The following is a 13,133-nucleotide window of genomic DNA, read 5'->3' as shown; positions in this document are numbered from 1 at the left end:
GACTTTGACTATTTGTCTGTAGGACAAGATATTTTGAGTCGCATGAGGGTTGCTGTGACACCATTATTTCCATTAGAAGAGAGCTGTCTCTGTTCACAACTCATTCTTTACAGTATGCAGTTTTGGGTTAAACGATAGGTGGATGGAGAGGGACTTTTAATTTGGATAAAGGTGTCAGTTTGCACAATAGCAGAAAGGAACTGGAAAGTAAGCTCTTTCTAGCTTGCTATACGTGACTGCTGAGTCAGTCTTAGTGCTGTGCTTTGGAGAGCTGAAATGTGCCTCTCCCTGTCCACTCTTGTTTTATTTTTAGGGTGACTGGATGCTGCCTTGGGTCTGTAGTGAGAGGACGTAATGTATTGTTTTCTGCTGGTCCAAGTGTTGGAAGAATAATTCTCAACTGATGAGATTTTTTCAGGAATAGCCTAAAATACGTCCTTAGTTACAAAACTCCAGTAATTGGGGCAAAGATGTATTAAAGTGTAGACTGGGGGCAGTGATTACCCTGTGAAGGCAAACTAGCTTTTTCATTTAGGGGAAATGTTTCCTATATCCAACATACGCATAGTCTCTAACCTACATCTTCTCAAGTAGATTCAGTTACTAGTGTGTAAAACTGGCTTTTTCTAAAGAATAAGCAGTCTTACAAGTCTTGATGCTTGTTGCTCTAATGCTCAGTTCTTTATTTTCACCTATGTCCTTTGTTGAAATGCTGTTTCCACATGTTGCCTCTAGGTGTACTATTGACTGGAAGAAAGGAAAAAATGTTACAGTTAAAACAATCAAGAAAAAACAGAAACACAAGGGTCGAGGCACAGTTCGAACAATTACTAAACAAGTACCCAATGATTCTTTTTTTAACTTCTTCAGCCCAATAAAGGGTAAGCTTGGAAACTGAGAATTCAGGATTTATTTTGATGTATTCTTGTTTATACAACTTAAGCCTATAAACGATTTATGTTGCTGCATTGTATGTTTTCTTCTAACTATGGTAAGGTAGCAAGCTGCAGCCCATCCAAACAGATAATTTTGTTCTGATGTTGTTCTCTAGAATTTGGCCATTAGGTGTGCTCTGTGAACAGGATTCATAGTATAAAAAGAGTCTCATGTAGAATCTCCTGAAGAAGTTGATTTGTTTTTACCACATAATGGCTCCATGCATCAATTTGAAATTTTTAACATGTAAAAGAAATCTTACAGTGTTGGTCAAGTTATAACATATGAGTTTCATTTAAACTTCCATGTTAAGTGACAGAACTTCCTGTGATTTCTTCTGTGTTAAGTGATTCCTAGTGCTCCATATGTACCCTCCTAATTTTCTTAGTTACCTAATATTAGATGTGTACTCACATGCTTAAAATAATTCAGGTGGATTCAAAAAACACTTCATGATACATATCCCATTGTACTCTTTTCCCAAACGTGAATGGAAGAAGCAGTTTACTTTGTGGACTTCACAGATGTACTGAACAAAATGGACATTAGTTGTTGATTCAGTCATGGGCTATTATGAGCTATGTGTCCCTTGTAAATGCTGATGCAAATGGCTTTGCCCACGGGGATAAGAAACAAGTGATAAGTGTTTCTGATGTTGGAGTTTGCTTGCTACAGAAATACCTTTTAACTTTATTATTTATTTTTGTTACAAGTAGTTGCTGCTTTCAGAAAGGTTTGGAGAGTTGCTTGCCCCATGATTGTTTTGTATTGGTTGTTTTTTTTTTTTTTTAATACTTCGCATACTTTGGCAGTAGCTGTATAAGAAAGCTATAAGCTATATAAAGACTATGAATTTCTGTCAGCAGTTGATGCTTGCATTTTCAATTTGAGAACAGACTGAGCCAGATTATAACTTTCACAGTAGGATGAGAGTAGATTCTGAGATGGCACCTGAGTAGAGGAGGAGAATACGGTTTTGGTTGTGAGCTGTTGGTTTGGGGTTTTTGTTTTTTTTTTTTTTTTCCATTTGTTTTTAAACAAAAAACTACCCTCTTCTGTACTGGCTACAGTACCAGGCATCTTCTCAAACAAGTGCATTTATTGAGGGTTTTAAATAAATTGGAATTGTATTAAAGGTTAAATAGCTTCTGAAGGACTTTATAACTCCAGTATTTTCTAGTATGAGAGTCTTTACACTGTATTTTGTTGTTTTTAATATTGAGGTGGGGTAGATTATATAAACTATTTTAAAATTTACTGTCTTTTCTTTTTACAGTATCTGCTGATGGAGAGGCACTGGTAAGGTTACATTTATGAAATTGCACAGTTGCGCTTTGCCATACCTTTTTTGCTGAATATCTCTATGGTGACACTGTTGGCTTCTTCTGTTAAACTCTTTGTGTTTATATTATCATTTTTGCTTTTGCAAAAGCTGAGCTTTGCCTTGTGAAAATGAAATATATTGTTGACGTCTTAATGTGTTGCTATATTGCTGTTACAAATCTTGCTAATCCAATACATCTGTAATAATCACTGCTGGGAAGTAGTTATTCTCTCTAGCCACTCAGTACTACTGTGTGGCTAGAATCTAGCTTTAAAAAGAAAAAAGCAGTCTGAAGCATTCTGAATGATTCTGTAATGTCGTGTGTCAGAAACAGCGAAGTGTATAGGAGCCTCTTCAATAGAAGGTGTTTTGGCAGGTCAGTAGCTTGCATATAGAAAGTAGGAAAGTGCGTTTAGACTTGCCTTATTTCTTTTATTGTTTTGAAGCCCAGTATACTGAAAGTACACGTGACCTGAAGGTTGATGTTGTTGGCAGTATGATGTTTCTCAAATCTGTAACTTTGAAATACTTGTGATCTGCTACAGAGGAGCAAACAAATTTTTAGTAGAAAAACTGTCTTGCTTTACAGGATGAAGATTCAGAGTTTACTTTAGCGGCAGATTTTGAAATTGGACACTTCTTCCGTGAAAGGATAGTCCCTCGTGCTGTGCTTTATTTCACTGGGGAAGCTATAGAGGATGATGATAATGTATGTATGCTATCAGCATTTTGCTTATTAGTCACTGTGTAGATAGAAACACTATCCTTCTTTTCTGGTTAGTGTGTAGTATTAATTACATGAGAATAGCAAAGATCCTGAAGAGATTCCTGTTACTAAGGAACAGGAAAGAGTCACTCAACTTGCTGTGAATTATTAATCTGTGCTTCTGGAAGTGGCTTAGTTTCAGTTACTGTGTTTGAATATGCTATTACTGCAGAAAATTTTATTCGAATATTAGCAGGGCTAATAAAACCTTGGATTTGTCTTTCAGTTTGAAGAAGATGAAGAAGGTGAAGAGGAGGTGAGATGCATACTGTATCTTTTATAGATAACTAATTACCTACTGTATTTTCCTTCCATAAATAGTCTTGCATAGAACAGAAAATAGTTGTTCATAAATCCTCTTGTGTATGATACTTCTTTCCAAGAGAGTTCATGACTTACAAAATCTATGACTGTTTTGTGCTTTCCACAAGAACATTTATCCAGATTTTTCTGGTATTTTAAAATACCTGTTACTAAGGCAGTAGTGGAATTTGGCTGTCAGCTTTTAGTTGTTATAAACTTGGAAAGACTGGGCCTTGCTAAATGTAAAGTAGAAAAAGAAAAGCATGCAACTGCTCAGGGTAAAGGTTTATTTTAGGCTGGAATTTCTCATATACCTGAACCTTTGATCTGTTCACAGTAGTGTTGTCCGAATACAAACACTATACTGTTAAAAGGCTTTGCACAAAGCCACTAAATGATACCATGCTTAAATGAACTAATACCCTTTACAGGTAATTATGTTTTTGTTTTACTGCTTCTACTGTAGTGTTCTTGCTCATTGGTTAAAGTACATCAGAAGTTACCGAGCTGGGGGTCTAATGTAAGCTGACAGCCTTCAGTATGCAGTCTCTTTTATCTCTTTGCAAGTTGTGATACAGACTGCTGGGCTTGGGCTCTTGAGTGACTAAACACTTTCTTACTGGGCCTTGATAGAAGTGTGTTCTTAATCTGCCTGCTGTATTTAGGTGTATGTACAACAGAGTGCAAAAATCCTGTGCAGAAGTATGTAGCTTGGCTGTAGTAATCCAAATAAACAGGCCCTTTAGAAGGAGGTAAAAAAAAAACCAAAGAACAAAATTAGACATATATACTTACTGCCAGAACTGTAAAATTCCAAATAATGTCAGGTAAAAGTTAAAAAGTTGCTTGGAAACTGCAGTAGGAAGGTTGACTTAAGCCATGGTGAATCTCTTAAATCTGTGTTTTAAAACTTCTTTTAAATATTTTGCTTTAAGATTTTAAAGATGCAAAATTCTTTTAAGTCAACCCAAGTAGTTTTAATGTTGACATCCAAAACACTATGGAATATTGTGGTACTATCATTTACTATTTTTTTTTCTCCATTACAAAAAGTTGCACTTTTAACCTGTTTTAATTTCTGTTAGTTTATCTCTATTTTGTCATAGGAGTTGGAGGGGGAAGAGGAGGGAGAAGAGGAGGAGGATGCAGAGAGTGATCCTAAGGTAAAATTTTTCTGTGTACTTAAGTCATAATGCAGACTTTAATTGTAAGCAGTGTAACTAAGGTTGTAATAGTTTGTGAAAAGATTGATAAATTAAACCAAAACCCACCCTATTTTCTGACTGCAATGTTTTAATCTTCTTCAGCCTCAAAATTGCTCTTAAATGAAAAGTTAAGTGTTTCCCTGAACTGAGAAAATGAGGGTTTCATCTTCCAACATGCACCAAGAAAAATTTCCAAACTATGTGCCTTTACCTCCTAATGGTATCTCTGTGTAGTACATACTTTTTATTTAGAAAGGTCATATTCAAGTATTTTGTAGCTGGACTTCAACTTAGAGTTATACCTGATAAATCTCAACTAGCTTGTTTATTTTTCTTAAATTGTTCTTTTTGGTTGTCATGATAGCTGCAATTTAGACTCCACATGTCTGTAATCACTAGAAACCAAAAAAAAGTTAGTCCCCAACTTTGAATTTTTAATTTTGAGACCTGGTTTAGGATTCAGACTTAAGGGTTACTGTTCCTTCTGATAAGTGTTTTTCAGTCCTTCAGTCATGGTAAAGTTAATGCTTGACATTCAGTGAAGCTGGGACAGTGATGACGCACTTGCATTCATTTAGTTCTTAAAACACCAGCTTTTAATTTTTTATAAAAGGCACAGATGAGGAAGTGAAGGGCATGCAAAACTGCTTGATCTTTGGGTGAAAGTCTTAGCAGCTTACCATCTCACTCTTCTGACATAATTTTATATACCTCATCATGTCACTAGTCAGTGCTTTTGTCACCAAGAGTTGAGCTTGGCTTTCTGTATACTAAAGAAAGCCTTTCTTGTGGAAAGATTGGCTAAATGGGATTAGAGTAGCAGAAATGAGTATTCTCAGTCTGCTCTGCAGGATCAAAATGCAGTATTGGGACAGTTGAGAAACAGAATATTAGTTCTAAGTCAGAGTATGTTTGTGCTAAGTATCAAATATCCTTTTAAGGGATTTGGTTTTCTGTAGAAAAAAAGCTTAAGGTATCTTGGAAGGTTATGGTTGTTGCCTCCTGTATTATTCTGTACATTTCACTTTTCATTTATGCTGACAGTTCCTTTCAATTTTTTCCCATTTAGGTGTAATTTAAGTCTGTTTATCATTCATACATTTATAGGTAAGGTGGAATTCCATTCATAACTAACTTCCAAGAGTCCCATTTTTAGCCATGCAATGTGGTTTGTTTTCTAGGGTCTTCTGGTTTGGGTTTGGTTTTGTTTGTTTTTTCCTTGTATGGGGAAAAAGAAAAGGGGGTATGGTGACTTCAGACTTTAGATTTTATTAGTAAAAGCTAGAAATAAATGTGTATAGAAATGAATGCCTGTAAGTCATATAATTAAATTACATTTTTCAGAATGACCTCTCTGCCTTCCTGGCACAACTTCTACTTTGCCTTTGTAGGAGTCAAACTGTGTTTTATATACACACAATAGAAGATACTGGAACTTGTCAGACTTTATTTTTTCATTGTTTCTGATTTGATGTTGCATCTTTTTACTGTTTCTGGTATAGTTATTTTTTAAACGTGTGTTTTGCTCTTCTTGAACTCTTGTAAGTCATCAGTTTGCTTAGTGTGTCTTTTCTAACATAACTCTTATATATGTGGCCTGACAAAGCCAGTCGGTCACTCTTACAGGCCTTTTCCTGAACACTTACGATTCTGGACAGGTATTGATCTTCTTATTGCTCATCTGTCTTTTTATTTAAAAGAAGAAAATGAAAGTTCTTTCTATTGTATACTGTCATCTTTCACCTTTAATTCCATGTCTCATAGAGAACAATGCCTGCAACAGGCTCTGTATTCTGCCCCCCCCCCCCCATTTTATGCTTGTTTCTATCTTTTTCTTTTTTTTTTTTTCCCCACTTTGGTTACTTAGGAGAAGCTGTAGTCTTTCCAACTCATTCCCTCTATGCATAGATGGTGTCCTTCTCTCTTTGTTAAACTTGAGCAGTGGTTTTGTGTTTTGTAGTGGATTCTTTTTTTGTTGTTTTGTTTCTGATCTGATACATTTTGAGAAGCCAGACACCCTGCTTCAATGTACTTGTACTCTTTATTCACAACAGTAGCAGAACATCTGTTTGTCGCAACAGCTTAGATGTCATCCAGCTCCAAACTGTTACACAGCTGTCTTTCCTTCTTACAATTAAACTGAAGCCAGTGGTTGACAGTTGGGTGGTTTTTTGGTTGTTTTTTTGTTTTTTTGTTCTTTTTTAAAGTCAACTTGGAATTCTGGTTTTTGTCTTCTAAGGCTTATAGCGCTAATCCTGTTTTCCATTTCTTCTGTTCATCCTATTTTCTGGTCCTGTTTCTCCCTGTCCCTTGCCCCTCTTTGCCTTTCACTCTTTCCCCTCTCTCCTACCCCACCTCCCACCCTCATCTTTTTTATATCTAGAATAGATTTCATGTGCACAAAAAGTAATTGTTGTTTGGTCTGTTTCCTTTCAAACCCTCTTTCTCCTCTTCGGTCATTTCCGTATTACCCCCTCTTTCATAGTTGCACTACATTTCCTATGTACATGTCGACACTGTTTGCTTTAACTTTTCTTCCTTCCTTCCTTTCACTCCTGTCAGTTTTCAATACATTTGACTTATTTCAGTTAGTACCAGATCTTACGCTTCATGTAAGTTGTGGCTTTGGAAAACTAAGCAGTAAGTTTAAGTAGCTTCAGAAGATGCTACAAAACTAGATAAATGTACTTCATTTAGTATATTTTTCTGTGTGTTTGCATACCCTGTTTCTTTAGCTGCTTCTGTTTCACCTTGCTGATGCTCTGCTTGAGTTGAGAAGCAGCTGACGTAATGTAGAATGCTGTTTAGAATTATGAACTAAAAAGCTGCTGTAGGGAGAGACTGTGTGTGCTTCGAGATGCTTGGCCTATCTTCTAAGTAACAGTGGTAGAAGGGCCTGTTAGCAGCAAATTCCTAGTCAGAACCTTTGAAACATTCTTCCTAGTTGTGGAGGAGGCAGTTCAGACTGGGTTTACTACCTGAGTATATATTTGATATCCTTGCTTTTTCTCATTCAATAACGTGGATTAGAAAATGAACAAAAGTAAGTTTTAGCTTTAGGACCCCTAACTTGACCAGCTCATGGCAGGACATTTGAATTATGGAAGGGCTTTCTGTATTTGCTGAAAAGGATGTCAGCTTTAGTGCCTTCTGCCTGCATTGATCCCACTGTTGGCAGCCAACTCTCTATGGGAATTAGATGAGATCTTGATGGGTTGCCTTTGCCTGCAGGCTTCTTTAGCAGATGGGAAGCTTCCCAAATAAGTAGGTAAAGGCTCAATTGTTCTTTGAATCACCTAGGAATGTGTCTTGCCTCGTCTGTTTAAACCTTGGAGATTAATAGAAGCTCAATGTCTCTTTCAGCAGTAACTTTATGTGAAAAAAAAATCTGGTTTGAAAGGATTAAATTGCTAAGGTGAATGGCATGGATACTTTGGTCTTATGTCCCCATCCTCTAGGATACCGCATCAGTTGGATGAGTAGACAGTGTCGGCAGTGTGCATGAAAGTCATGAAAGCAGTATTACTACAGACTTGCTGTAATTATCCATTCTAGCCCTATGATCCTCAAAACTTTTAGGTGGTGGAATTTCCTCTTTAAATTGGATGTATGTCCTCTGTCCATGAGCATGTGATTAAGTGTAGCTGATGTCTGAGCAAGTGGTCTGTATGTAAGCTAATTAGCTTTAGCTTCTTATGTTGTTCTCCTGGGTAATCAAATGCCAGAAGAAAAATGTTCGTGTCTGTTGTAGGAAAAGTGGGTTGGGTTTAATTCTGAGCAAGTAACGCAGTAAGTAAAAGTAGGTGGCAAAAAAAAGCTGTATATTGATGCTTGTTAGCAAAAGAAGAAAAGCTAAAATATTTAGCTTATATATCTCCACTGGGACAGTGGAATCAAAGGCTTAGAGTGTTTAAGCTCCTTGCACAGAATAAGTAAATACTGTGAAATAACTTTAAAGATGTAATAAATAAATAAATAAATAAATCCTACCTCTTTTCCTATGAACTTAAGTCATTGGTCCTGAATACTACAGAGAATCCCTTTTACAACAAGAATTCTTACTTGTCTGTGTTGCTCATAGTGAGCTTCAGTGTGTGTTTGCGTCTAAATTTACTTTAAAATAAGATACAATTCTTCCTTACGTTTACCAGTTAAAGTCTTTCTGTTTGGTCTCTATTGCCTGGCCAATGTACTTTACCACCTTTCCAAGATATCTTGGGAAGTTAATTTAGGGAAAAACGGTGTGAATGAAAGTCTTGCTAGAAAGGGAAGATGAATAGTGCAGGGTATATCTAAGGTCAGTGAATGGACTGGTAGTGGTTGGCTGACCAAATGTCACCAGGAGTCTGGGCACTTTGGGAAGAGCATGCTCAAGCTTAATAGCCTTGCCTGAGGGAGTACAGATGTGGTATCTCAATCACACTTGCAGTTTGTGGTCTGGTCTCTGATCTTAGAGGGGTCAGTAGAGACCAAAGATGAGTTTCAGCATACATGTACCTGATGAGCAGCAGTAACTGGAAAAATTGTACTTGTCTATCTGTGCTTGAGTCTGGTGGGTAGCTGAAGGCAATATGGAGTTCTTGTGCTGGCTTGTCAGCAAGAGGAGCCATGCTGTGCTGTGAAATTTGAAGAAATTTGATTTTGTTGGAATCTGGATCTGAGATACTGCCTTGTTACTTTATGGCCTGCTTTCATACATGTGCTCAAGATAGATATGCCCTCAACTCTAAGCTAAAAATAAACCAGCAGTATTTCTCTCAGAGTTCTCCAAGAACTTACTCATATCTAAGGAACCCTTAAACAGACTTACTTTTTTGTCTGAGAGCAAAAACTGAAAGGTCCTTAAAAAGGAACTTTGTAATCTCAGTGACTCAGTTTTTACAGGACAAAGATTTATATGCAGTAATGTGATGTGAATGTTTATAGAAACAAAGGCAAGTATAAAGAAAAGATAATGAAGTTTATCAGAAAATACAACTATGGTTTTAGTTGATCGTTAAAATTTGTCTGGAATGGTTGCAGTGGTCAACGTAAATGTGTGATATAAACATAGCAGGTGAATAGGAAGCAAGAAAGGAGATGGAAAGATTTTTAAGTACTTTCTAAATAATGGGTTTGTTACTTGATTATGGCTCTTACCCAGAAAGCATGGGGGAGAGGAAGTGATGCTGTGTACTACTCTGCAGCCATGTTCAGATACAAAGCAGTTACAAGAAAAACAGATACTTTTGGAAAGCTTTTTGATAAAAATGTTGTTCTTTGTCTGCGTCTAAGTGAAAAGGAATAGCATGCAACATACTACCAGTGGCTGTCACTAATTTTTTTGAGAGAGAATGGTAATTGTGTTCTATGTAAACATATTCCTCTTATTAAGAGGGAATTTGTGCCGTATTAAGTCTCGGATCAGAGAAAATGAATTCACATCAGTGGTATTTGGAACCCCAGGCAGATGAGAGCGCACGAAGTTGAAGTTAGCCAGATGTGCTAGGGGAGGAGAACCACAAGGAAGAAAAGTCTGAAAGGCCTTTGGCACATCTGTGCAGAAGAAACTGTTCGGCTTTAATCCAGACTTCCAGTAGGGATAATAGTGACCACTGTAAGCTTAAAGCATTTAAGGTGAAAAGAAAAATAGTCTGCATTTAGTGCAGAGTATCAACAGCAGAACTTATGATAAGGAATTGCAGTTGCACCTGTTCTTCCTCACTGCAGGCAAAAAGCTTAAGTTGTCTTAGCTCTTGGCTACTTTACATGTAATGAGCTCTTGGGTGTTTACTTCTTTTACAACACATGAAGCTTTTTAGGATAGTTACTAAGAAGCACTTTATTTTGTGGCGAGTGACATTCAAGGTGTCATTTTTTTACATGTGTATTTTTCTTTACTAGAACTCAGCAGGTTTCTGTGACTGCTGTTTGTTCATAATAAACTATATTAAGAATGGTAAGAGAAGCAAACTAGAAATACACCGAATAAATTATCCTGCTTTCTAAGAATCCTGTTTTACAACCAAAAAAGCAAGAAGTGCAGTGTAAAACCTTAAGTTCTTAGCTGTTGGAGCACTTGTTCTCTTTCCCAAATACACTTCCTTTGCCAGAGGGGAAGTTGTTTTACTACCTAATGAAGGGGTTTCTACTTTTACATATTCAGATTAACATGTGGACTTCTTGCCTAGTGTTACATTGTTGAATAGCTACCTGCTGGTGATGCAGAAATTTTTATCACCTTAGTTTAAAGGGTAAGGCTTCTACCAAAAAAAAAAAAAAAAATGTGCTGCAGAATAACCAGTTGCCCTCCCTGCCTTACTCTCTCTTTGGAGTTGGTGAGGAGATGGCCTTTTATTGTTACTGTTCAATAGGAACTGAAAGTCAAACTGAGCTTCTGGCTGGGGGGAGTAGAAGGTGATTTGCTTTCTTGTTTGTCTGAACCTTGGCCTGTTGGGTGGAGCATAAAGAATGCAAATGTAGATTAAAAATATTACGGGGCCCCAAGCAGTTGGGGGCAAGGGAAAATCCAGTATACATGGTGACTGCTCTTCAGACCTCTATGGTGTAGCTCAAGTTTACATATAGCTTTTTTTATACATGCTAATGAAAGCTCTAGCTAATTCAAAACTGCGTAGACAATTATTTTATTTGTTGAAGGGTTTTCTTGTATGCCACCTTAATTTTTGACTGTCTTGTTGTCTTTTTCCCTTTATACAGAAAGATTCCAGCCAACCTGCTGAATGCAAACAACAGTAATAAGGAAATGCCACTTGGAAGCGATAGTTGAACAACTCGTAACAAATATTTGGATACCTGGCCTGCAGTTCAGGATATTCCATTGCTGCAGCACAATCTTATTAACAACGCTTAAAATTAATTTGTTTTAAAATGCATGATTTTCACTAACTTTTCTTTATTGCTTAACATGTACAGTGGCAACTTCAATGCATTTGGGAAATAGGAGGTTTAAATAAAGCACGCTCTACAGCTGTTGGTACACTGTAGCTACGTATGTCAATAGGCCGTTAGAGCCTTTTGCCCTTTGCATAGGGGAATAGTCCAGACTACCAAGTGCAGATTATCCATTTTCTTGTCAAACATTGAAAATTGCAGAATAGCAACATACTGAGAAGTTAAAGTAAATGGATTACATGTCTGATAGATGAAACAGATAGAGCAATATGACTTTTTTTTTGCTAGCTCCCTCCCCACTTTTTTAGTGTTACTTGCAACCTACAAATTGAACTAGTGCTTGAGCAGCTTTAAATGTCATATTTATTATCTCAGTAAAACCAGTTGAATTGAAGTAACTTTACTTCATTGAAGGGGGTGTCATATTTGAGACTTAGTTGTTCATCTTACTATTTATTTATTCATGTTTGTAAGTACTTTGACAGAATTAGTGCTTTTTAATAGTTTTTAATATACTTGAAATCTTCATCTTTTGCATACAATATGGTTACTTGTAAAACAAATAATTGGTCTCATTGTAGTAGTCTAGACAGAAGAAATGAACTTGCATCAAAATGACAGCTCTTCTGGATGAAGATCAGAACGCAAAGGCCAAACTCTTTCTGTTGATGGAAGTGGGTTGCAGCCAAAGAAAATTTCCGGTAGTCTTGTTGCTTAGTGTCCAGCATGGAAGGACCTTTCACTATGAACACAGAAATTTATCAAATTTCAGTTCAATAAATTTGAAATCTTGGTGTCTTACTTGCAACACTGAAATTATTCCATTACACAGTTTTTCTTTAAAGCTCTGAAGTCTTCAGAACTACCTTTTGTTGTTGTGTGGCACTTCAGGTACATGTTTCTAGTTTCAGCATCCGTTGCCAACCTCTGGCAGCAGTTGAATAGCACCTGTATCAACACTGTGACCAGGCATGTAGAGTGCTCCAGCCTTACTTTACACATTTGTAACTTAATACAGTGTTTTCAATTTGTACAGAATAGATAGAATATTCTATTAAAGTTGTGAAATATGATTATTGGTGCCTGTCTGGTCCATAATACTTCCTAGGTTAAATGAACATCCCTTTGACTTTGGTAGTGAACACTGCAGTGTTCGACAAAGGGCTGTGCCAGCTGTTTGGCCTCTTACAGCTTTTGTCTGAACATCCTCCTACATCTGTTGGTTGTCAAATGCCTAAGAAAAGGAGCCCTTGTAAATACTGCATTGCGGAGTTCTTTGATGTAAATCAGATAAACTTGCTCCGTCTGTAAGTAAATGGACTGGAATGTTTTATAGGATTTGGGATTTTTTGAAGGTCGTGTCATAATTAAATATTCCAAGTGAACTCTAGTTTGATCATGGCTGAAGTGAGGTGCTGGGTGGTGTAAACTGGTTTATGACATGTTAAGATACCCTTGTATCAATATCTTGCAGTCAGAAAATTCATAGTGCTACTGGTCAGGTGACATAGTGTTAAGGCAGGAATGAGGGAAGGGAAAAGAGAGTGGGAATGGTTCTGGACTTAAAAAGTGAGTTTCCATAACCAGTCACTCGACTGTACTGTGTTATGGCAGGCACAGGGAACAGCATAAAGGCATGTCGGACAAAGGGAGGGATAATTAGTGGAGTTTGCTCACTTGCAATCTGGTTAATAACAATTCCAGT

The 13,133-nt window shown here is 37.0% G+C and overlaps 1 protein-coding gene across 5 annotated transcripts in view; it reads left to right on the top strand.

The window, feature by feature from the left end:
* NAP1L4 (nucleosome assembly protein 1 like 4) overlaps nucleotides 1–12,501 on the top strand; it is a 28,027-nt gene extending 15,526 nt beyond the window's left edge. The window contains exons 9-15 of one of the 5 annotated variants that reach the window (XR_009962965.1): nucleotides 736–881; nucleotides 2,213–2,235; nucleotides 2,850–2,969; nucleotides 3,253–3,282; nucleotides 4,415–4,492; nucleotides 5,604–5,641; nucleotides 11,234–12,501. Coding sequence is in view for 3 of the 5 variants with exons in the window: in XM_062609408.1 (XP_062465392.1) it covers nucleotides 736–881; nucleotides 2,213–2,235; nucleotides 2,850–2,969; nucleotides 3,253–3,282; nucleotides 4,436–4,492; nucleotides 11,234–11,272 (415 nt within the window). In the remaining 2 variants the exon portion in view is untranslated. Of the gene's footprint in view, nucleotides 1–735; nucleotides 882–2,212; nucleotides 2,236–2,849; nucleotides 2,970–3,252; nucleotides 3,283–3,994; nucleotides 4,360–4,414; nucleotides 4,493–5,603; nucleotides 5,642–11,233 lie in introns of those variants that run through there. The other 4 variants (XM_062609409.1, XR_009962966.1, XM_062609408.1 and 1 more) reach the window with 4 other exon arrangements.
* Nucleotides 12,502–13,133: the final 632 nt, after the last annotated feature.

The sequence above is a fragment of the Pezoporus occidentalis genome, unplaced genomic scaffold (genome assembly GCF_034315485.1).
Source record: "Pezoporus occidentalis ecotype Australia unplaced genomic scaffold, CSIRO_AGI_Poc_V1 ctg137, whole genome shotgun sequence".
Taxonomy (NCBI): Eukaryota; Metazoa; Chordata; class Aves; order Psittaciformes; family Psittacidae; genus Pezoporus; species Pezoporus occidentalis.
The sequence above is the reverse complement of the archived record's forward strand: the minus strand, read 5'-3'. Positions and strand labels throughout refer to the sequence as shown.